At 35.8% G+C, this 25138-nt stretch overlaps 1 protein-coding gene across 2 annotated transcripts; it reads left to right on the top strand.

Moving 5' to 3' along the window:
• The first annotated feature begins 541 nt into the window (after window positions 1-541).
• LOC143146916 (sorting nexin-8) lies at window positions 542-25138 on the top strand. Of its 2 annotated transcripts, XM_076311665.1 has the most exons (9): window positions 542-772; window positions 1363-1490; window positions 16324-16456; window positions 20387-20580; window positions 20903-21020; window positions 21633-22092; window positions 23137-23353; window positions 23659-23847; window positions 24392-25138. In XM_076311665.1, exons 1-9 carry the CDS (start codon window positions 748-750, stop codon window positions 24476-24478), a joined length of 1551 nt encoding a protein of 516 aa, XP_076167780.1. In that variant the 5' UTR covers window positions 542-747; the 3' UTR covers window positions 24479-25138. The 2 variants fall into 2 exon arrangements, with proteins under 2 accessions (XP_076167780.1, XP_076167779.1); XM_076311664.1 differs by lacking the exon at window positions 542-772 and having other exon boundaries at window positions 779-1490.

Here is a 25138-nt window from a genome sequence, read left to right as displayed (position 1 = left end):
TGATTTTCTAATTGCCTGATAAATTGGCAAGGGAAATCGCAATACTATTCATTTTCTTTGCAGATAGATTGTATATATCGTTCTCATTACTTATATTTTCTTAGCATATACTGTATCGTGTATAAAATGTTATACTTCACACTTAACATTCTATTTATTAACTTGTAAACAGCTTTTTATTCTATACTCTTATCATTTGTTATTTTCTTTAACAATGAGGTGAACCTAAAACCAGGGTCGAAACATTGTATTATCATTTATTTATTTTACGCTCTTGGTGACTCGTTACTGTATTACATATTTTTCATTGTAAACTTGTATACAAATTATTCCGTATGCATCCCAAATATTCGAATAATTCTAGTCTGCGGTCTCCTTTTAGATATTTAATCGCATTAACACGAAACTCCATAGATTAGAACTTCCCGCGTCGAGGACTCATCTAACCGCCTGTTTTAAGTTGGAAATGTGAGAGGGCGCATGCGCGGCGGGAGAAACAAGAACGGCCGGTCAGAGAAATCGTGTTAGTCGTCAGTTTTGCGCCACACGGCGATGGCGTATGTTCTCAGTGTTTTAGTGTTGTTGTTTGTACCTTACCGGTCAGTCGTATCGTCAAATTGTTCAAAAAACGTAACGCGAGTGCACGTAAATCGTTAACACAGGACAGATCGCTGACGTGATTATTATTTTGAAAAGCCCCGGTGCAACGATCTTGCAGGATTCCGGATGATCTACAAGTGATCCAACATGGCGTCGACCGATCTGTCGTTCGGTAAATGATGAACTCGTGTACCGTACGCACCTTTGACAAGGTCTTCCCGAGGTCGTCCGGTTTTTAAAAGCGACTCGTTCCCCCTTTCAGCGGGTCGTACCACGCTAATTCTCGTACCGTATTTTCGTGCTGTCGAAGTGTCTAATTTTTCTTAAACCTTTGAATTTTCTCCGCGCACTAAACATTTTAGAAAATTGGACAGACGTTTCTTTTCTTTAATTAATTCACGAAAAAAAAAACATTTTTAAATATCGTAGGCTCGATATCTTTCTTTTAACTTTCTTACACATTAGACAAAAGAATGTAAGTTTCTGCCCAATTGGAAACAAAGAAAAATTAACGAATTCAGAGTATTAGGAAAATTAAGATCAATTTATTACGATACGAATTAGTGAAACACCAATTGTCCAATGTCTAAGATAAAGACAATTTGTAGTATAATGCTCGTTTTCGTAACACCTAAATATTTAACGGTCCTGGTCGATGATAGATTTATTCAATTTGTAATGTTCACGTGCAAAAGTGAAATTTCTCAATTTCCCGCGAAGTGATGTCTTTTTATTTTGCTCCCCGTCGGTGCACGGAATCAGGCTGTATACCGGCGTTCTACAGAGAAGTCTACGAGAAGATTTGCTCTCCCACGAGTGGAAATGTGGAACGAGAGGTGTTTAAATCCCTTCTTGTCAAGTCCCAGCTGAGCAGCTCCGTTCTCAGTCAGGTATGCTCTCCTCGTTTCCTTCTAGTCTCTTTCTTCGGCGGAGGAACCACGTATCCAGCGATACTTACACACGACTACACATAGACAAAAGACAAATGTTATTTACTTGTAGTTTCTTTACACGTTCACTTACATTTAGAACAATTCCAGATCATCTACTTACTCGAACTATACGTGCCACGCGGTTCGATTCGATAAATCGATTTTTTCGCAATTCGAATCGAGCCACTCGCTTGTTTCAACTTGAACGTCTCTACGATGTATTAATACCGCAACTATGAATATTTATTTATTTTATAACTAACGGTTCGAAACTCGTACTACACTCAACGAAGAATAACGGTAACGAATGGAATATAGTAAATGAAGCACGCATACAGGGTGGCTGGAGAATAGTGAAAAAAGAAAAGAATCTTTTTTAATTTGGTTCAATTTAATTTAATTGAACGTAAATAATTTTAATTGGAACCATGTGAATTTAATCTCTCGTACGTTTGATAAAACCATACGTGTATACTTAATACAATCCTTAATGGGTGGCCTTGATGTATGTAGGTTCGTTTTACAAGATATTAATACTGTGATTCGAGCACATCAGTTTCGTAAGAATCGTTTTGTAAGAAATGTTGAAAACGTTCGTATCGTCGTAAAAAAAAAAAAAAAAAAAAAAAAAACACAGTTGCGCCCCTTGTATTAAATCGTCATGAATTAATTCTATCGTGCCTTGGCTCTTAAGTACTTTAAATATCGAAATGGCTGGTTGATTTACTTATTCAAGAATTTTTATCTCTTCTGCGTAAACAGTTGTTTTTATGCGATGACTATAAGGTCGCGTATAAGAATCGTCTTGCGTATGCACAGTATCTTCTTAAAAAAAGAAATCGCCATTATTTTCGTACGCATTGCCAGAGAAAACTACACGGTTTAAAGTATGATAACAACAAAATTGATATATAGCAATTAACAAGTCGTAGCAGAGGTGAGCGGCGGTACTTATATATTGATAAATTTAAGAGGAAAAGTTACATCGGTTTAAACACATTTTCATAGAAATTCACATACTTGGAAGTATTCGTCATCCATTCTCGCTTGGTGAGTAATCAATTTGACCCGGAAGCAGTTATAGTGATACAATGCATACGAAGTGAATTCACATGAATTTTAATTAAATTGATATTGAAATTTGAATTTAGTTATGTCTTGCACGTTAAATGTCCGATTTATTTATGGCCAATCGGACGAATACTGATTTTCAATTTTCGTGGAATTTGAAAGCGTTGGATGTACTATTCAAGAACAACATAATATTAATGTGATAATACAAAATTTTATTCATGAAACTCAGCTGAGATAAGATACGTATAAAGTACATGAATAAACAATTGTACGTATATCGAGAACACACAAAAAGGTAAACACTTTTTACATGGTAAAACTTCGTTTAAATTTGATAATGGAAAATAAAGAATTTACTAACGGTTCGCATCCTAGTTTCCATCCGTGTATTTATTATAGTTTATTATAATTTTATAGTGTATTTATTCTGCTTGTGTATATCATATATTATTATACCATGGAAAATTTATCGCTATATGTTTCCATAATTATTTCGTTTTTATAATGCAACTGAGTTATTTTACCGCTCGAAATAATTTCGCGAATAATAATTGTGCATCTGTGATAATGAGAAATTGAATGAACAAATTAATAATTCAATGCAGATATTTCAGTTACACAATGATACTGCTTTCAGATTGTAGTTCAGTGATTTAAATATTTATATTTAGCTCTCTATCTTCCGCCATTCACTTTTTACTTTTTTTTTTTTTTTTTTTTATCGTTGCATCTACTGACAAGAAATATCAATAATACAATATAGACGCAGCTCGATATAAAATCTTTTTTTACAATTGCGATATAAGTACAGTAAGATTTAATGTAAACGAACACGTGTAAATAAAGTTTATTTCGTACAAAACTAATCTTCGTGAGAGTTCGTATTATAATTATATTTTATCGTGAAAAATTATGAAAAACCTGTTACAGTCTGGTAGGGAATCATTTTTGGTAAACAACATCGTGCAATCTTCGCAATATTTATTATACTAAATTTGTTATGAACTCAGATGATGTAGCGTTTCACTTTTCCTTTAAAATTGTTTTCAAATGCTCTTTTGTCGTCTACAAATGTACCAACCCTTGTAACAATAATATTTTTATTCCAAGTCGATCTTCTTTTGCATCGTTCGAGTTGTACATCGTTCGAACCTTGCATTGTTCTAACCCTTGCGCGACCCAATCATGATTCATCAAAACACTGTAACCTTAACCTTGGTCCGTCCTATTGCCCTTAATCGTAATGAAAAGTCTGAGAAACCAACCTCACCAGTTTCTTTCTCAATCGTTAACTACATCAAACAATTCGAATTCTAAATCTTTGCCACTTTATCTCCAAATTAATATTCAATAACTATATCCAGGTAATTTATACATCAACATTCTACAGACATTCGATCGTCGAATCGCTTTGCACTTTACCACAAATTCTATATTTTATACTATCGTTTGTTAAAAAATAAAATCCATTTTCTTATATACTTTTGTGTCACCTTTTATATAATCGTAATTCAGTGTTTTCGTACTGTTATGCAGGAGGGAAGGGTTGAAGGAACACTTGTGTAGAATTCAACGATCCCTTGGCACTTTACTGAGGTTTTATTAAAATAGACCGATTGACAAGAATTTCGCGGACGTACTTAGCACTTATTGATGTCTTACAAAGAGAAGAGTTCCCACGGGGAGTCACGTAGGCTGGTCCAAGAAATGTTTTGGCTGACTTACGTTGTCTGACTTCTGTGAATTGGCTCGCATGGGAACAGAGATTAATCCTAAGGATGCAACGCGGTAGGTATCGTATCATGATTACGGTTTTGGTATAACAGTACAAAATACTACTGCATCCAATTACAATCTGCACTTTGGGAACTTCCTTTTAAATCTACAGTGAGTAATCTTAACAATCGCGGTACAATTTTATTTATCCCGAGAGAACAATGAGATACCGAAAAGAATTCTTTAAAAAATAATTCTTTTATCGTAAGTAACCCAAACGTTCAGTTACTCTTAAAGAATTTACAGTGTGCATAATGATGAACGTGTTTAATGTTTATTGATGTATCAGTGCCGACTCAATTACGTTAATTGACGCAAATTATATTAACGCGGTTAGATAACGAAACGTGTTTAAGTACGTAATACACAACGGTATACTTACGGTCTACGTACCGAAATGATTGCCACGTGAATAAATTTTCAACATAGCGGTTCCAGACGGACAAAACGGTTCCAGTATTTTTGCGTTCGTGACACGACTCCAGATGACGTACCCTAGGACATAATCTTATCTACGATTATTACATCCGAAAAAAAAAAAACCGTATTGTTTCATCTGTCTCTACAGACTGTAATCGGACTGTTATTCCACAAGCTTGTACAGCTGAACCTACACATCTGAATCGGTGAAGATTTGTTAAAATACGAAGTTAATTATAAAATTTATCTCGTCCTTGAAAGTCAAGGTCTCTTTCGACGGATGTACGTATATCTGTTAAAGTCTCGACAATTTTCTTTTTTTTTATTATTTTTAAATTGGAAGTTAATTTACACAAAATGATAAAAGTGTACAAATACGTCCCTTAAACTTCCAATTGAAAAGGAATACTTCAAGGATACGTGCACTTTCGAAGATTATTAACGACAACGATGGAATTTACGTTAAGTCACTTAACTGTGTTTGGTGATACAGTTTAATGTTGTTTAAAAAGACCAGTACTCTCTGGCAGGTATCTCGGATTTTGTAGCACAGTTTAAAGGCTCGTGCTAATTTCTTTTTTTTTTTTTCATGTACTCGGGGCTGCTGATTAGGGCGTGTACGATGGTATTTTCTTTTTTATATTTAATTACTAAGATATTAAGTCCGAGTTGACGAGATATGTTTCGCCGTGTCAAATTCTACGATTCGATCCAATTACTATTTATACTAGGACAATCAACGTCGTATAGTTTGTAAAGATTATTTATTTCCTTTTCTCCGTGGACAAAGTTTTTTTTCTCGACGATTGCATTGTCTCGTGTCTCCTAACAATATCATTATTTTATCATTAACACGCCCGCTGATGATAGTCTGCATGAACGCCCCTTCGTAATAGCAGAAGATTACGTACCAGGGTCAACTACAACCATAGATGTACTTTTCCAAGTGTTCGAAACATTTATGCTTATCCTTTTACGTGGATCGATTAATTTCCTATTCGTTCCTCTTAATTTTCACTTTACATTCGATAACTGTATTAGTTCAACTTGATTCCGCACGTTTGTTCTTGCGATTTATATTCCACACTACCTTAATTTACTTCAACGATTATTGGTTCCAGGAAAATTGATTTCGTCTAGATTTCAATGAAAATATATTTCATTGACCTAGTTTTAAATTTTATCTCGCACAGGATTGATGAAAAGTTACCACATTTTAATACAATATATAAACACGAAAGTACACAAATAGTTACTCCTCAAATGAAAAAGTCTAATTCTACTCTGTTCGTCGTATCTTTAAATTTATCTCCCATAGATCATCGTTCTTTATTTTTTTAAGTAACTATTAGTTCTCTCGGTGAAAAATTGTTTCAAATTTTTACAAAATACTACCATACAATTTGTTTCCTTTTTAACGTTTCACGTTCCAAGACATTCGCGATTTCTTATAGACGATAAAACGTTAAAATTCGTTTCGAGTCGCAGTCCACGGTGACACGTAATATTAAACAAGAGTAGAACTGTGTTATTAACCTACTTTGATTAAATTGATGAATTTACCATCATCATCGTCATCCACGTCGTCATCGTCATCATCATTTTTTCCGCATAGTAATTACGTTCGATGTGGACAGCAGTGTCACATCTGCGCGTGGAATGAAACGTTCCAGGTATCGTTTTATTGCGCGGTAGATCGCACAGGAATATCGGCAGGATGTACTTTGAAAATATATGGTGGAGAAACGCGCGCAATTACAGAAGAAATTAGAAGCAATGAGGTAGACACGACACGAAACGTCATAACAGGGATTGAACGTCGCGTCTCGTTCATTGACTAACGACACAATCAAAATAGCTTTTACGTGGGTCGCCGCTTGATCGCCAGTCATCGCAGATCTCTATGAATAGGACGATACCGAATGATACACATCGTGTAAGGCGATACAAAGTGCGTGCGTTCTTCGAATTCTGCGTTTATTGTATACAAATCTAAGTCGTTAACGGTAGTTTCGAAGTAGTTCGGGGCATCGATAATGAGCACCGGTATCACTCGTTGCATGACGATGAATTACGAAAGACACGTACTCACATATGCGCGACAATTAATGATCGTTTCGTATAAACTTGGGAATCAAAGTATACGGTCGTGACTTCGACACGCGTAAATAATAGAAACACTTCGTAGGAACATTCGTTGGAGTTACATTTTTTTATCAATATTTTTGTACTATCGTTCTCGTTCTTCAAACCTAGCTAGCGCAGAGTCCTCGTAAAAACTCTTTTCTCTTGAGAAACATGCTCGAAATAACCGTCCGGAACTTGAGTACGAGCTTCTCGGATTCTTCTCGTTGACCCGCCGATACGTTCGAAAATTATAGATGCTGAACGATCGAGAGAATCTTCTCCGGTACACCGGTAAAGTAATTCTACGTTTATCTACCATTGTACCGATTATTGATCGTGAACTTTGAATAACCTTGTTGCGTGTAAAAATTGATCGGAATTAATTGGATGAAAATTTTCGGGGTTTTAAAACTTCCAAATCGCGATCGCTAATAATGACTCGATGCTCGTTGAATCTACCGAATCGTGTTTCGATTAGTTAAATATCAATCGATCGGTATTAGCGATAAATATTCATTTCGACGAAACTGCAGTCGTTGAAAATTTCATTGAACAGTTTCTGTAGTCTGTGACAACTTTAATTCCGATTAGCAAGGGAAATCTGCAATGATTGTGTACAGAAGTTTACTCGTGGAAGGAAGTCACTATGCATGAGACTTTGCACCCGTTGCACGTGGTACGGATGCAGCTGTTCATCGCACAGCATTCTCCAAACAATCGCGTGTCCCGTGTTGTTCGTACTTGATTCGAGTGCTATCCTCCCTATCATCGTAGAGCTAGCGGTTCTGGAACCAACACCGATGGAAACACGTTTTCGAAACGAGTCTGTACATCTCGTTGGTATTCGTGTATTCTTTCCTAATTGGCAACCGTCTATTAGGGGAACGTTCCGCGAACAGGTGTCTCGCCAAGACAACGTCGTAATCGGCGAGATCGTAAATCAAATACATATCCGACATTTATGCGTTCGTGTACGTTGCCAATTATCACTTGGAATAGAAACTATCGCGAAACTGTATTAGAAATGTTAGACACGTACTAATATTATCCACGTAGAATCGAAGAGATTCGTTAACCACGCTTTTTCACAGCGGATAGGACTCGACACACCGAAATTAACGATGTGTGGTTTCCTTTTTTTTTTTTTATGTGTACGGCTGTTAAAAATATTTGAAATTAAAATTTCGAAGGTCCTTGCACAGCATAGTAATAACGTGGTTATTACTATGCCACCGTAATAACGTGGAATCTCATTATTTGAGAATTGAAATCCTGGTGATAAATTTTTTAGGTACTTTCAAAATCATTCGACGAACGATTAATTTAATAATTTCGAACGAGAAATGTTTGCGATCTGGACAAACGGTGCGTGGATTGGTTTTTGAACTTGCATCGAAAGTGTCTATCATAGTGCAAGGTGAATAATAGAATCTTTGATTAGAAAACAGTCAATCTTGAGTTCATTCAAACGTCTCCTCTAGCAGTAAGAAGCGATCGTTTCTTCCATGTGTATTCTCGTTTGAATCTAACTACATTGTTATTCGTACGAACGTTTTTTCCGTATTACACGTCTTCAACAAACGTGATGTAACGCAACACATACGTAGGTATCTACACATTCTTCGAGGAAAATATTTGAAAATATCTTGCTTAATAAAATATGACGAACGATCGTATAAAATTTCCAATTTAAATGTAGTTATTATCGGTGGTCGTAAATTACCTATTCACGAGGAATTTATCGATAAAATCTTAAACCTGAAACCTCCAGGCTTTGCAAAATTAGTTATTATTAACATCCACATTTAATATTTAAATAAGTTTGTAGCATGTCATTCTATACACGCATCGTGTTCAATATATAAATTTGGTTTTTAAATTTGGTATTTGGTACTTCATTTATCGTTCGTTTTAAAAAAAATGTGTAACATTATTTCGTTGAAATTTCTTCGTTTCGAATAACTTCGGATAATTTTTAAAATATTGTTCATTAAACATTAGGGAAACATTCTCGCGAAATATTTCTATGACTACAAGAATGGTATATACCCAGATTACACAAGATTGAGAAGTCACGTGATCTGATATAAACACAGATATTATCTAATTTAGTTTGACGATTCTTTGCGGCACTGTAACGTTAACTTTGTAAAGCAGTGTTATACAAGATAAGATATATCCTGTGAATACGAAATAACGAGTACTATTGCATAAACCATTTGTATATTTACAAATCAAACGTAGATGATTCGGATATTCGAATCTTTTTCAATTCGGTAGAAAAAAAATTAAATTAACTACCGTCAGGAGAAGTATACATATTTTCCACGTATCGTCTCTTATATTTCTACAGATATCGCTATAATTAATGTATAATATTACAAACATAAAATTAACTTATCCACGAAACGTCCATAACACCGATTTTCAATTGCAAACTTTTATCTCGGCTTGAACAAGTTCTCGTTAAGTATTCGTTCAATGAAAATCATTAACGTAGTTCGTTTACCAAAACTTAAGGGCCTCTTTTAGAATATATGTACATTTCAAATTTACAAATTTACCATTTTATTGAATCAGTCTGTACATAATTATGTCTAATTAGTCTACACGAAATCCTAAATTTCAAAGTAAATAACAATTGCAAATATTTTAACGTAACTGTTAACAAAAGTGTTGCCAATCTTTGCGAAGAAGTGTCCATCAGCAATGAACACGGTTGTCAGCACGCGTACCATGCGATGCTCGACACGAACACAAACACACGCGTAAGATAAAACTTCAGCGAATACGTGCCGACCTCTCTTCCCCCAAACCCCCCACAATAATTTTGTTTAATGACGTTCCAGTTGTTTCATGCTTTATACGATACGCGCGTGCACCCGTTTTTCCTCTTCCTGCTTACAAACACATCTACGCTGATGTCTTTCATTCACTCTGTTGAGAAACACCGAAAGACAATGGGAATTAGTTGAAGCAAATTTCGTTATAAATCGTGCATTCGTGTTTACAAACGACGTCACTATCGTACAATATTTTGTTACAATTTTAGTGACTATTACTCCAAAATAGAAACGATAATTAATTGCGTCTTCCGTGCAACTGTGAAAAGAAAGTCGTTTGTACAGAGTAAGTCGTTTCACATTGTAAAGTACCTTTTGTTCTACCAGCATACGTTTGAATATGAATGAAAAGAAAGTCTTCCAGCAGCGGTAAAGGATAAAATGTGAAATCCTCTTCTGTAATATTGTACACTAGAAATTTGTAGAAGAGCACACTTTTCTATATTCTTAGCTTTGTCCCGATCTGCCGTGTTGTTTCGATGATTTCGTGTTTCGTCGTGTTTATCGATACAGTGATAGGAGAAATATATACGAAATTGAATAAATAATAAGTCCAGGAGAATCCTCCGCGTCGTAGATGAAATCCAGATTGCAACGACGGAAGATCCTACTGATTGATTATTAAAACTTAATCGAACGATTGAGCTACTATTGCAAATAACTCGATTGAAATTGGTATTCAAAATAAAACGACCAACTTTAGTCGACAGTAGAGGTCTCTTCGGGGATAAGTATGACCACGTAAATGGAGATGAAAAATAAAAGATGGAATTGTCATTGTTTTTGGTAGTATGTAATATCGTTTAAGTGAAAAAATATAAGTAACCTCAACAACGTTAAAATTATCAATTTTTGCCGATCGAAAGATAGATGTGTCTGCGAAAGGAGAAATGAATAAATTAGTGGATAAAATGTGTGATAAAGTGTAGAAAAAAAAGAGTCATTTTGTTCGATCTTTTCAGAGAAATATGGCAGAAAATTTGCATTACTCTTGAGATGGCTCCATAAATCTCACGAATAGACAATTCGAATTAAACGTACGAAATGATTCTACTCCATCTAGGAGGGAACACAAGAACAGAGAAATGCATAGCACGTTGTCGGTTTAGAAGCAACCGTGTTTCAATAGAAATTTCTAATTACATTTCAGTTACAAAGTTGTGTAACTCTCATCGACATAAAAAACATACATGTGTTGCAAAAATTGGCACAAGCTTAACATTTAGGGAGTGTCCGAGTTAGGTAACACAACCTGTTTTCATTCGCAGCTTTCCTTTTGGAAAAATGTGAATTTCATTAAAATATTTATCTTCGACTACAGAACTATGCATACGAACGGAAATTATGTTTTATTTATTAATTAATTTTTGTGATCTCGCAATCCCCCTAAAGGTTAACGGGTAACATCTCTTCGACGTCTTACCTTTTGAGGAAATATGAATATCGCTATTGATTAAAATATTCATTTCTTACTATGACAGAGATTGTAGCTAAAAAGTATGCTTTATTCGTTAATTAAATAACGTGTTTAACTTTGAACACCCCTTAAAGACTAGAATCACTTTTTTCAAATACATAATATTTGCTAAATGCGTAAAACAAACCGCACCAATTTTTCCACTGTATCCCGCATACGTGTGATAGAAAGATAAAAAAGAATCGAAGATATTAACGATGAAAAGGGAACACGTTGAAGTTGAAAAGATGCAAAGGGGACTCATTGAAATTGAAAAGATGCAAAGGGGACTCATTGAAGTTGAAAAAGCGGGCTCGTGACGAGTAAACTCTCAGCTTTCTCGGCGATTGTTCACGACCAGCGTTCACACGAACATATGCACCACGAACGAGGAACCTATTTTCATTGTAGGTTCCTCTTAGTGAACTCGATTAACGATTAAACTTTAACGACGCTCGTAAAAACGATGAGAAAACAAAGGACACAGCGTTTTCGAATAATGAGAATGTGCACAGTGAGTGCCACTTTTACGCAGCTTTACGTTCAATCGTATCTGCTTTTCCCATTTCCCTATTCCTCTGCTTTCCCTTCTGTTTCATTTCCAGCTGTACTCTGTCTTTCTTCGTACTTTTCATATATCGATATTCATCGTTTCTTTCTTTTTTTTTTTTTAATACATTTCTTTATCTCTTCACGAATCCCTTTCCTTTCAATATTGCTGCTCATACCTGTTGATCTTTGTAAATTTTTTACGCGTATATGTGGTTTCACTCTTCCATTTTCTCCTTTCCTATTTTTCCATCTCACCGAACACAAGTTTCTCAAAGACCATTTCCCCTTTATTCGTATTTTTATTCGTTACATTTTTATTTTATTCTTAACGACCATTACTACTCGTACATTTTACGACTATTCTGCTTTATTATTATTCTATATCTATTTATTTCTTGCTTCCTTCTTACTCGATAAATCTTAGGGTTTATCCGTACAAAAATTTCGAATGAAAGATAAATAACTACTCATCCAGTACTCGTTGAACAGAAACTCGAATTTGGGTTTCATTACGTCGGTTTTGTTCGTCGACTATTATTCGAACGTGCTCGTTTCCGGATTTAAATCCGTCTCTACCGTTTCCTTGACTCGTTGATACAATTTCTGTTTCCTGATTCCTTTTCTCTTTTCCGTTGGATCGAGAATCGAGGTCTTTGCGTCTGAACCACTTGGTTATCAGATCGCATCTAATGATGCGATTCGGTAAAACGATGTTTAATAACATCCCGTTACTACATCGCGTTATGGAGATGAGATTACGAGCGCAATAACGAAAGCATTTATTCTCTTATCACGTCCTGAGCATACACTTACTCTAAGAGCATCTCTGTTCCGCTAGGAAACAGTTTTTGCAGTGTTCGGTTATTAAGTTTCGTTATCGCGTTTATGTTAAGGATCGTGTAATTAAATTCAATAAAACTTTTCAACTGATCGTTCCTTTATTTGAGAGGGCACATTACACGGATTGTATAAATATAGTATCCGATTTCTCTGAACCCTGATAAAACACGACATACAACGTGCTTACAGGATTATTCGATACCAATGACAGACCGTTTATAGTAAAATCGAACGGACGTGAACGTAAATAAAAAATTTTGAAAAGTTAAGTTACCATCGGATTCGTGTTCCTCGTATCGAACATAATACTTTGTATACATCGATACTTGTTCGAGTAAGAAAAATTAATTTACCACGCAACGAAGCTCAGATTTAGCAACATTTTCGTGTTCCTCCGTATCAAACGTAATACTTTACACGATACTTCGATACGACATCGTTGACAAATTAATTTACCACGTAACGACGATTGAACATTTTCCAACGGAAAACTTGGATTGTCCGAAGATACTGTCGTCGGTTTAGAATCTACATGCGGGTAACGTGCAGTTCCTACAGTCTGGAGGATCGGTGAAAGAGAGGTATGTAGTGGGAACGAAAGCAGGAGTAGTGGAATGGCGCAGCAAGGTATAAAAATTCTCGGAATGCAGTTACTTTCATTTATGGCCTAATGCTTAGGAATCGTCCACAGTGTTAACCGAGGTTGCACCGTTGCTCGTGTCTGTCGCATTATCTGTTTTCAAACAAAGTCTCGCGTTTTGTCGCGCGAGTTGATACACCTGTTCTATTTGATTTTCGTTCATAGATCGTGGGAAACGTTTCTCGAGTAAATATGGTCAATAATTAATCGATGGAAACAAAAAATATTCGTAGCGATCGTTTGGATCACTTGGATGAGTTTTGGTAGAAAAATTGAGAAAAGTAACCTCGCGTTATCGGAATAAATTATTCGATAGATTTTATAATCTAAAATTAACTTTCATTTTCGTAAAGCTAACTAACGACGAAGCATTGTTATTTCGTAGCAATTCGTGCGATTCGTTAAACATCCATAGATCAGTTACGTCTAGGTTAAATGCAAAATTATAATAGTTGTTTATTTGTATGCAACTTGAAGTTGTATTTATATAACCGAGTCGTGATTAAATTTGTATTTTTTGGAATTATTAATCTTTATCGTTAAAATTTTAAAAACAAGTCTTCCTCTTTTTGTCAAGTACCATTTGATTTACGTTACGAATTGCTTTTTAAAAAGTTGTATTTTACCGACTCTGACCCATGTTGCGACAAAAAAACTTAAAGTGGTCGGTACTGGGGGACCTTCCCCTACACCAAAAGGAGATGCAGTTTCCCACACTACACCTGCAGCCTTTATTGCAATTTTTACCTGCTGTCTCTACCATGGGCGGTTCTGCTGTAACAGGTTATTCCTTCGAGGCCTGTATAAATATTGAGATTAACAACGTGCCAAGCGCGTCCGAATTGTCATACGATAAGGATAATAGTACGATGATAACTAATGCTAGTTTTAATGAAAAAATATCTCGAAACATTTATGGATTCAAGCATTTCGTTATGGAATTCTTTTTTCTCTTTTTTTTTTAAATCATTCTCGATATAACAAAAATTTGTTAAACATCTAAAACGTAACGTTTGAAATTGATTCGGTGGAAAGATAAGAGTACTCGTAAACAAAGAAAATCGATGTTGAAAATTTGCTTATAAATTTTAATACTTATGTCTACAAAACGAAATCCAAGTGAAAGAAAAAATCCAATTTATTTGACGAAAAAGAAATAGAAGATTTGCCTTGTAAATGAGACTGTTTACGAAAATTGAAGTACATACGTAACTTTAGGAAAGTAAAGAATTGTTTCGAATAAAAAAATTAAACTGAGATCACTGGAAATTTAAAACGAGACTTATAAATTATACGTGTACATGTGTGAAAACGGAAAAGTGATACAAGGTAAGATTCGGAGTTAAACACAGGTGGTGGGAACCACTTGTTGGTAACTCTTGGCGCGTATTTTTAAATATGTGCATAATAGAGATAGTAGAGGTATACTGTAGTATGCTGATGATTATACGTGTCGAGGAACAATTATCGCGCATCAATCATCGGTGTATGCTTTATCGCCGTTGTCAAACAGGTTTTCAATTAAATTCATAATATGTTTATAATTGTAACGAATATTAACGTTTCCTTTCTGAAAGATTGTAAAATTACTACCAGACATTTTCGAATTCGTCACGAATGTTAAAATTCACGAGAGTAAATATCACATAAATATCATTTTGAGATTTATGTTGTCAATCTCAATGTTCTGCATTCGATATTTACCGACGAAGAAAATCCACTTGCCATTATACAATCAAGGCGCCAACATCAATTCAGCGTTAACGTATGGACAAGACTAATTGACGGTCATTTAATCGGATCATTTTTTATAACCGAAAGATTAACCGACGAATATTGTGCCAACTATGCGAGAAACGAGTTAAATGAATTATTCAACGACGTGCTATTCGAAATGAATACTTCGTACGCGATATACCAGGTTATCCTGCATTTGAAAGTTTCAATTTGAAACTCGTTTTCGTTTTTCCGCTATAAACTGGTATTCGCGGTACAAATATTCCTGCTGTTCAACCCAAATAAGAATTAACAATGGACACATGAATTAACAGTGTAAGAAAATTATTTTTTACAAGCTCGAAATTTCGTATTGTCCTCGTCTCATCGAGGAAGTAATCTTCGTTCGAAATAAGGCAACGAATATTCTTCCGTGCATTCCTTCATTTTTCACATGATTTTCCTTGAAAACCAGTTTCACGATTTTCACACTCACCTTTTGCGAAACCATGTTCTTTTCTACTGGACGCGCCTTTCGTCGTTTCAAATTGCGCCACTGATTATTTATCGTAAATGCAAATACAACATATCCGATGAGATTTCGAATTCGCGATTATAAAATTCCGAGGCACGAAGATCGCAACGTTAGTTCTAATTAAAAGAACTTGGAATTAATTGGAAGGTATTTGAATCAAATCGTTACTGTTGTTGTTATCGTTATTAGCAAATTTACAGGATTTAATGTGAGCACGGAATATCCAAGGCACGTTACAGTACGATATTTTTGCAATCGACGATTGCAAAGTTCAACCATCAAAATTTAAAATTCTTGCATCAGTGGCGACGTTATTGTTTGTGCAAGAATAATATTAATCACGGCGGAAATATTTTATATGGAACGTTCTTGAACGAAAATAACCGAATAATTGCTTAACGTATACGATGAATGTAAATAATTCATCGTGCGAGAATACAAAGTTCTACTTTAATTGCGATAACAACGCTGTGCCGATCATAAAACATGGGCCGTGTTACATGATATTTCGAACGAGTGTTCGCACGCTGAAAATTATTTTATTTTATACGATTGAAAAGATGTCAAATACAAACTTCGACGATTATCTTTAAAATATTGTGCACTTCGATGTAATTCGAAAATTTATAATATCCAGATATGAAAAAATTCATATTTTTCTTCGATGAAACTGTATGAATTTTTCTGTGTAAAAATTAAAAATTTTACAAAACTGTGAAATCATTTGTTCTTACAGTACTTGTCGTTAAAGAATTAACATTTCAATTCATAGTACGATCAGCTGAATTAACAGTACCTTATTTTTATTTTAGATATGGGAACTCGTGGACAGCAAGACAGGGTATCTGACCAGAAGTGGATTGTACAAGGGCCTTGCTCTAGTCGCGTTTGCTCAGCAAGGAAAGCAGCCGAGCGACAAACTCTTGGAGAACTCTGAATCTCAAGGTTGGCACGTTTTTTTCTTTCTTCTCAATCTTTTCAACTAAACATTTTTAACGTAACATGTCGACGAGAAAAAATAATTTTTAATCGTGTACAAGAAGACTTCGAATAACGAGTATCGAGTAACTACGATATTTACTCGTTCAACAATTGAAAAATTTGTTTAAAAATCTCCTATCCGATACGCGAGAGTCGTTTTCTTGATGGAAACCCTGTTCTCTCTGTACTTGAACAATTCGTATTATTTTTTTAGCACGTTTTGTACTTTCCTGATCATCTCTCTTCGTGCCTGGACAGTGTAAAGCAACCTGGTATTTAATGGTTTCACTGACCAGCACAATAAGTACTTGCTTTCTTATCGGTAAAAAGACACACTTATCAGAGCTAAAGGAGGTTCACCGGAAATGTCCCGTTCGCCCAGGAAGTTCACCTATCTCTCCACGAACACTATTTTACAATCGAAACAAAAACGATTTGTCTGTCGCAGCTGGTCCTTGCTACATTATCATTGTTACAAATAATTGTTCTTTTTTTATAAATAATTTGGAGATCTATTTCGATCTGTTTGATTACCAAAAAAATCGCACGCATCGACAAATGTTGAAAATATAGTACCGATCATTTTTTCGCGTACTTTACGTATATCGACTTCATTGTTGTTTATAAGATGCGCATTTTCTACGATAACTAACAGATCAAACGAAGACTGAAATAGATTACCTGCGAAACGTATCGGAGCACAATTACTTATAATTGTAAATTGCCAAGAAAATTACTCAACTGTTTTTGAAAGTATAAAAACCGGTGAAACCTTGTTGAAATCTTTTAAGAACGATCGAAAGCTAAGAATCGTTAAGTTTATCGACTTGATAAACATAGATTTCGCTACCGCAACTTCATCAAGGTTAGAAGAAACTCTTTATTCGCGCTAACCGCATATGTTGGGTTATTATCTTATTGATAAAACAAATCTCTATGTAATTATTTAATTCCGTGTCTCAAGGATAACTTCTTCCAGTGTCTCCCGTTATCTACGCCATTCGTTATTGCTCCTTTCACAAATTTTCCAATCGGTCGAAACCCAAACTATCCTCGGATCATTGACAACGATTCATTATATCACCATTGTCACAATTAACGCTCGTTCCTCAATAACGAGTAAACGAACAGCGCTTGTAGCGAAACCTATGTTCGATTACGAAGAAATTCTCAAGACTCGTGATCCATAGGAATGTTCTCGAGTTGAATCAACATCCTCTTTTGCTGTACATTTTAAGTAACTACCTTTCGTGCGTGGTTAAAAATCGAGAAGCAAATACAATGAACCGAAAATCGCGCGAACTGTCGTAAAAATGTTCGTCAAACTCTAAAAATACGTGTACTTCGTGACCGAGTTTCTCAACTCGTCTCGATAACACGATTACGTTAATACGTGCACGCACTCAAAATTTACAGCGAGGAAGAACAAAGTAACCCAGGTACCATATCTCGTTTTCCACGCTTCCGACTAACGCCGGCAACTGACCACGATGCCATAGTGTCCAGTCTTTTATACTTCTTAGAAGGAACCTTTGAGATCTCAAGGGTGGGAGGGAGGGGGGGAAGAGTCCACCGCGGAGGACGCCAATTGGTTACATTCCTCAAAACCGGTCGAGACGAACCGGTACGCGAACCGTGGATCTCGAATTTGGACTTATCATTCCACAGCACCCGCCCGTGGTCTTCGACCGTTCCGACTCGATGAGTTTTAACCTAATTCGGTCTCGTTTGCCCGTGTGCGACGCGTTCCACGAAGCAAAGATCACCTAGGTGTCGTTCGACACGAGTGACATCGATATTCCTCGCACGGTGTTAATTAGAATTTTCCGCTACTTCGGAAGCTGTAAGTTGGCAATTACGCAACAAAAGGATCTGGGAGTAATGGTCGTCGCTAGTGGAGATCAACCTTGGTCTTCCACGGCGTTTGGCTACCCTTCGAATCTCCAATCCTCTCTGTCTAACAACCCAACGTATACGGTACTTTGAAATTTATTGTCTGTGAGGTCTAGCTACGGAGATGACGAATAAAGAGCCTAATTGTGAGAAAAATGTCGCGTTAATATCAAGTGTAACCGACTTGACAAAACAACAAAAATTGTCTACTAGACAAAATTAATCTTCCACAGCGATTGTCTAGCTTTTGAACCTTCGCTTCCCTACGTTTAACAATCTAACGTACACGGTACTTTGAAATTTATATTATCCGTGAGGTCTAGCTACGTAGATGTAGAACAAAAAGCCTAATGTGAGAAAAATGTCGCGTTAAGACCAAGTGTAACCGATTTGATAAAACAAAAAATTCTCTACTAGCCAAAATTAATCTTCCACTGACTTCTTCCAGAATATTCGAAAATTAAGTTTGAAAATAACTGCACCTGCGCGAAGCTATTCTAAAACTAATAGGAAGATCGAAGTCTGAAACAGAGCCAGTATCAAATGTCAAGAGTTCGCAACAATTTCAATTTTGTAACCACCGAGGCTCGTTTACGAGCTCCTCGATTCATCACTAACGAAGTCGCTCAGACGTAAGGATAGCCACGATCGAACATGAGTCTACAAGATCTAACAACCGCTATTATGCACACCTCTCGAATCATCAGAATCGTGTTCGTGTTTATTACAACTCGTAGCCCATGTGAACAGACTGAAAAATTGCAATTTCTTACTGTTAGATCTACCAAATAGATACTTTATAGGCAATCTCTCGTTATTATCGTAACATTCGTTTCGTACACGCTTTGTTTCGCTACAACATTGTAACCTCGAATCCTCTACGCGTCCATGCGAATAAAACTCTTCCACGTAATTACCGTTAGAAGGTTATTGCTCAGCTCACGATAGTTCACCGTTTACTTTTAATCGCGTGTGAAAATATGTATGTACACTGGTGTTGAAATTGAAAATACCCTAATGGTACGAAATTACGAACAAGAGTTAAATTTTAAGTAAGATTTTAAGTTGTGCAAGGTAAATGAAATATGTAAAAAAATCGACTTTGAAGAATGATCAAATACCAGTGCGATCGAATACCACTTGGTTAATGCATCTGTTCGTTGCTATTTATTTTTATTCGCATCGGTGTTTGTAAACATTGATAACCGGCTCTAGTTAGCTAGAAGATAGTAAAACCGACGAGATATGATTACAAATACCGACACAAGTGGAAATGATGCGCAATGAACGAATAAGTTATCCAAATCGTGTGCATATTCCACGAACGTTCAACGTCGATTTTCTCGAAAACGAAATCTCGGGTGAAAAAATTTTATTCCACACTTTCGATTCACTTTTTCCTTAAGAAACGCTCTTTGGTCGTTTTGGTGCCATATTTCGCGAGACACTCTGTATAAACGATCGAGAATGTTTCGTTCGTCGCTCGTATCGTGAACTCGCAGGAAAGTACGACAGAAAAGTCTTTTCAAATATCGAGGTTGCGGTTACGACGATGAGAATAACAATACCCAATGAAATTGCTCTTGCAACTTGTCTGTATTGAGACACAACAATACTGTTGACCGAAACGAGCGACATCGTTTCTCAATCGTTTGTATTGTAAAAGTAAATACAGAGAGGAGTGAAAACAAAGTACGTATGTAGTAGAAGACGATATTAATCTTTAGAACTTTAAAAACAACGTGTAACCGATCGATCGATTTAATTTTTTATGAGAATAACAATATCCAAAGAGAATTGCTTCTTCGATTTGTCCGCATTTAGATACAACAATACTGTGTACCGTCCGAAACGAACAACTTCGTTTCTCAATTGTTTGTATTGTGATACTGTGAAAAGCGAATAGAAAGATACGTTATATAGAAGACGATATCGATCCAAAGAACTTTAAAAACTATGCATAACGATTACTTTTATATCGATGACTTTTCTTTTCGTTAGAATTACCTATCCCTGCTCTGTGTGACCTATCGGAGGTAACGCTTCTGGCCCAAAGGTTGCACAAAGGCAGCAATCCCGCGAAATTGAATCTCACGTACTCGGATATTTGTAATTTGGACACGATAGAAGTCAACTTGGTACCAGAAAAGAAAGGAATCTTTTTGAAACACGTGGAGTACCAAGTGACGAGCAAGGTATATTATATACATATATTTTTTATACAGAACGCAAGCGTAAAATATTTGATACATTCGTTAAATATAGAAAGAACATACTTAAATATACGGAAAAAAGAATATACTTAGTAAATTTTTTTATTATTAAATTATGCAAAATTAATCTAAAAAGTTGCCGATAGTCGATACATTCAATTTATTGTTTCCAACAATTCAACCAGTTTTACGCATCGACTAAAGTTTAACGAAAAAGATTGTTTATTCAACGTAATTGAATTCTTCGTTTGAAGCGTGAAAAATAATTACCGATTCACATATTGAAAACGATTATTACTTTCAGAGATTCAATTCCATCGTTTATAGACGTTACAATGATTTCATATCGTTGCACGAACTCCTCTTGGCAAGATTTCCATACAGGTTGATACCGAAGTTACCGCCAAAGAAGATCGTGGGAGGTAAAGTCTTATTTCAAATTTATCAATTCTTACCGAATTCGATGGAAATGTAATGCCTACCCCCATAACTATATAATCTTCATCGCAATGACATCAATGAATTTGTTTATTTCCTTGTACAATTTTAAAAATAAAAATAAAATATTTGTCTTCGTGACTGACCTTCGATGACCTTGAACCATAAGTCATATTACACTCGTCTCAATACTCTCCATTTAGACAATACGAACAAAAATACGTGATTCTATTTTGTCGAAAAGAGTTCTCCGAAAATAAAAGAATCGTTCAAGTTTTCTGTTTCAAGTGTTTCACGGTATAGATACAACACAGAATACTATAATTAGATTAGAAAATACTTTACCAGCAATATATACCCGGTGCTCTGCCCTTCGAACGTGAATCGTAGCGAAAGAATCCGATAAAATTTCTTCCTACGATATAACTTACACATAACACTTTTACGTGGTCAAGGTTATCGAACTTTCCAATCCAACAAATAATTCCTAGATACACCCTGTATTCTTGAACCCTTGCTTTTCACGACTCTAAACTGTACAGAGACCCGATCCTCTCGTTTAGGTAACGTGATTAATTGCGATTCGCTGCTTACAGCGGACTCCCAATTTCTGGAAGAAAGGAGACGATCCCTCCTGAGATTTCTCACCGTTATCGCTCGCCACCCGGTAGTGAGCAAAGACCACATTGTGCAATTTTTCTTCACCTATACCGGCGAGGAGACGCAGCACAAAATACGCGAGGTGTTCAGGCGAGTGCCGGACGAATTCGCCACTTCGGAGCTGTCCTCGAAAGCGAAAGAGCTGGTGCCACCGGAAACGTTAACCGAATTCGCGAACAGCCGCGATCAGATCAGGGTGATACTGCTCGGCATCTCCCGGCTGAAAAACATCGCCGATTGCCTGGCAATTAGATCGCACAGCTACGCGGTTGACATGGCGGAATTAGGCACACAGCTGAACAATCTGGCCTCGGAGCCTCATGGTACTACCGCTTGGGCAACTGGTGGATCCACCATCTGGCAAGAGATGAAAAAGGGTTTTCATATCATTTCGAAGTAAGTACCGTGTGTACTCCGAATAGACGAAATTGAAAGATGTGTCGAATTTAAAAATTTAGCAAGAATCAACTACGAAAGAGATACTTGTTCCGTACACCCTTCGGAGACGGGATATTTTTAATTACGATCGTTGGACTCGACGAAAATGATTTTAGAACCATTGAATCTAGACTGACGTCGAGAACATCGGTAATAATAATTTTACCTATTGTATGCATTCGTTTTAATTCAACGAACCGTGTTACGAATATTTAAGGAATAGTAGTTTAACGATCTATTGCATCGATCGTATGGAATGGTGTCGATACTGAACACAATCGTCGCTTTTAATTAGAGGTATCGATGATAACCGAGTTCTTCATTTTCTCTCTTCATTTTTCAATTACGACATTCCGCGCAGTCCTTGTTTCAGCTCCGTTCGTTTCGACGGATGCTATTGTCGGATTATTTCATCGGAAATAGATGGTCTATTATAAAGTGGAATAATCGCGATACCACTGATAATATTAATCTACCGATCCGTCTTATCTACTTCGCTCATAAATTATAAATGAAGTACGTTCAGATCGATGACCTAACGTATTATTTCTTCCGAAACGAAGGTTTGCTTTATGACGAACATTCGATCATTGGTGACCCATTTTTTGAGGCTATTTTATCTCGAAATCGGACCATACGATTACATTGTATTTCAAATCCCAATATTCGTCTCTCCTCCCACATTCTCGATTTTAGAAACGATAAGACTATGTCATTCTATCGAAAGAATATACATATTTTGTTTGGAATTTAACTTCAAGATTTGGTGAAGAAGTACATAATCTTTAAATTTGTACTACGGAATGAAAAAATTTTTACTTATTAACCGCTCACTGTTCGTTAGAAATTTTAGACACAATATGTGTTTTATCTGCAATAAGTATCGAATAAATAACAGTAATTTCTATTGATAATTTTCACATCATATCGATACCGTTGACCAGTAGAATCGTACTTTCTTTCTTGAGTAAGTTCTCACGTGCAACTACGATATAATTGCAGAGAATTCAACTTACTCTCCACAAGAGCTCTCCAACAAGCAGTCAGAGAAGAAACGATGGTCTGTGAGAGGCTGAATCTTCTTCTGGATATTTTAGTGGCGCATAGAATATTATGCGAGAGACATGAACGCGGAGTGAGCGCTGATCATCAACGGGCATTATCCACAATGCTATCCTTAAAGAAACGGCAAATGCAAGGAGTCATTCGCGGCACTGATGTAAGTTAATCCTACGAGGTACTTAAGCAACGGATGATGATCTACAGCCTTACGCGTATATTTATCCGGTGACTTAACACTAATTCATTATTACCGTGTAACAGTCATTACGTGATTATTCTGAAATTGCTCAAGGTCTCTTATGTTAATAAAGGGAACGAAAATGTGATGATACGTCATCTTGAGTTTGTATCATCCTCTTATACTAGCGTAATTCGTTTCGATTGATCACCCACCACGTGTACAGTTATCGGATGCAAGAAAATTGATTTTCTCGTTTCGATTGAGCTGTTTGTTCTTTGCAGACCGACACCGTTGAATATCTAGAGAACAAGATGGTCGCACAGGAGTCCGTGATTGCCAACGTTGAGTTACGAAATTGTTTTTCATTGCATTGTTTACACATGGAGACGCAACTCGTTCATGCACATTTAGAAATACTTGCCACGGTCTTGCAAAGTCTTGTAAATGTGCAAATACGTGGGCACTCCGAGGTAAGATTCTTCAGTTGTTGAAGTTTAATTTTAAACTATACAATATTTATTATCGTCTTTTACGCTGTCAAAACATAAGAAATTGGTAAGTACAACTTGTACATTATTGAACAAAATAGGTATCCTTCAACGGCGATATTTCATGTAAATGCAACATACAGTGACAGATTACAATGCTCTTTCAATCGTATACATAAAGTAATTGCAGCACAGTTTGATAAACTTCTAGTTATTGAATTTTGTCACGGACTTAAGAAAAGTAGATTTCCACCTTAAAATTTTTATTGTTTGATTTTAATTGGCTAAGCTCAAGGTCACATTGCGATACATAATTAAATTTACCTTGATTATAATCACAGTAAACAAGAGGTAAAAGTATGTATATGCTTTAATTGAGAGAACATGAACGATCTGGATAACCCTGAAAAAATTATCTTAAGCCCTTGTCCGTTTTTATTATATATATAAACGTAAGACAAAAATGATTGAAACAGATGGTTTTTTAACAAATATATAAATAATTATTACTCCAAACATGCTATAGCTCGCCGAAGTGTGGAAGTTAATAGAACCAACGATCATGAAGTGTTTACCAGAAAAATCAACGAGTGGATCGAATGGAATTTCATAATGAAGAGAAAGTTTCATTCGCGCCAAATGTCGGCTACTACACGTGTTTCGTGATTAGATATTGACGATTGGTGGTACAAGATAATGCTCGTTATTACAAGACAATTGTTAAGAAAATCAAGACTTGCAAAATAATTTAAATGTACGATTGTAAAATGTCAATATTGAATTCGTAAGATTAAGGGAGTGTGTTAAATACATATCTGATTGAGATATTAAGAGTGTTACACATAATGTTAATAAACATTGATACTTTCTTTTAAATCAAGTGCAATACGATAATATTACACTCGATAAAGTATGTGTAGGCAGAATTTTTTATACGCTATGTATTTCGAACATTCCTTGTTGTGTACTTAATATATTTTATGATCTGATTGATATTCGTGAGACAGATAATCACGTACTGTCGTGTACATAATAAGTTACGCATTCTTCTGTAAAGACGCACAATAGGTAAAACGTTTGTATAAAACAACAAAACAATTGTAAATAATTTGGTTACTGAAATACTATGTTTTTATGAGTTAGAAGTCTGGCAAGTGTTATCACAATTTCCGTATGCCATGTTGATCGTGGATACTCGGAATATTTTACACACATTTATATGCGATACTCGCCTTTGCATAATGGTAAAATATATTGTTATTATATAATCGTA

This window comes from Ptiloglossa arizonensis, chromosome 5 (assembly GCF_051014685.1).
Source record: "Ptiloglossa arizonensis isolate GNS036 chromosome 5, iyPtiAriz1_principal, whole genome shotgun sequence".
Taxonomy (NCBI): domain Eukaryota; kingdom Metazoa; phylum Arthropoda; class Insecta; order Hymenoptera; family Colletidae; genus Ptiloglossa; species Ptiloglossa arizonensis.
This window is presented reverse-complemented; position numbering and strand designations above follow the sequence as displayed.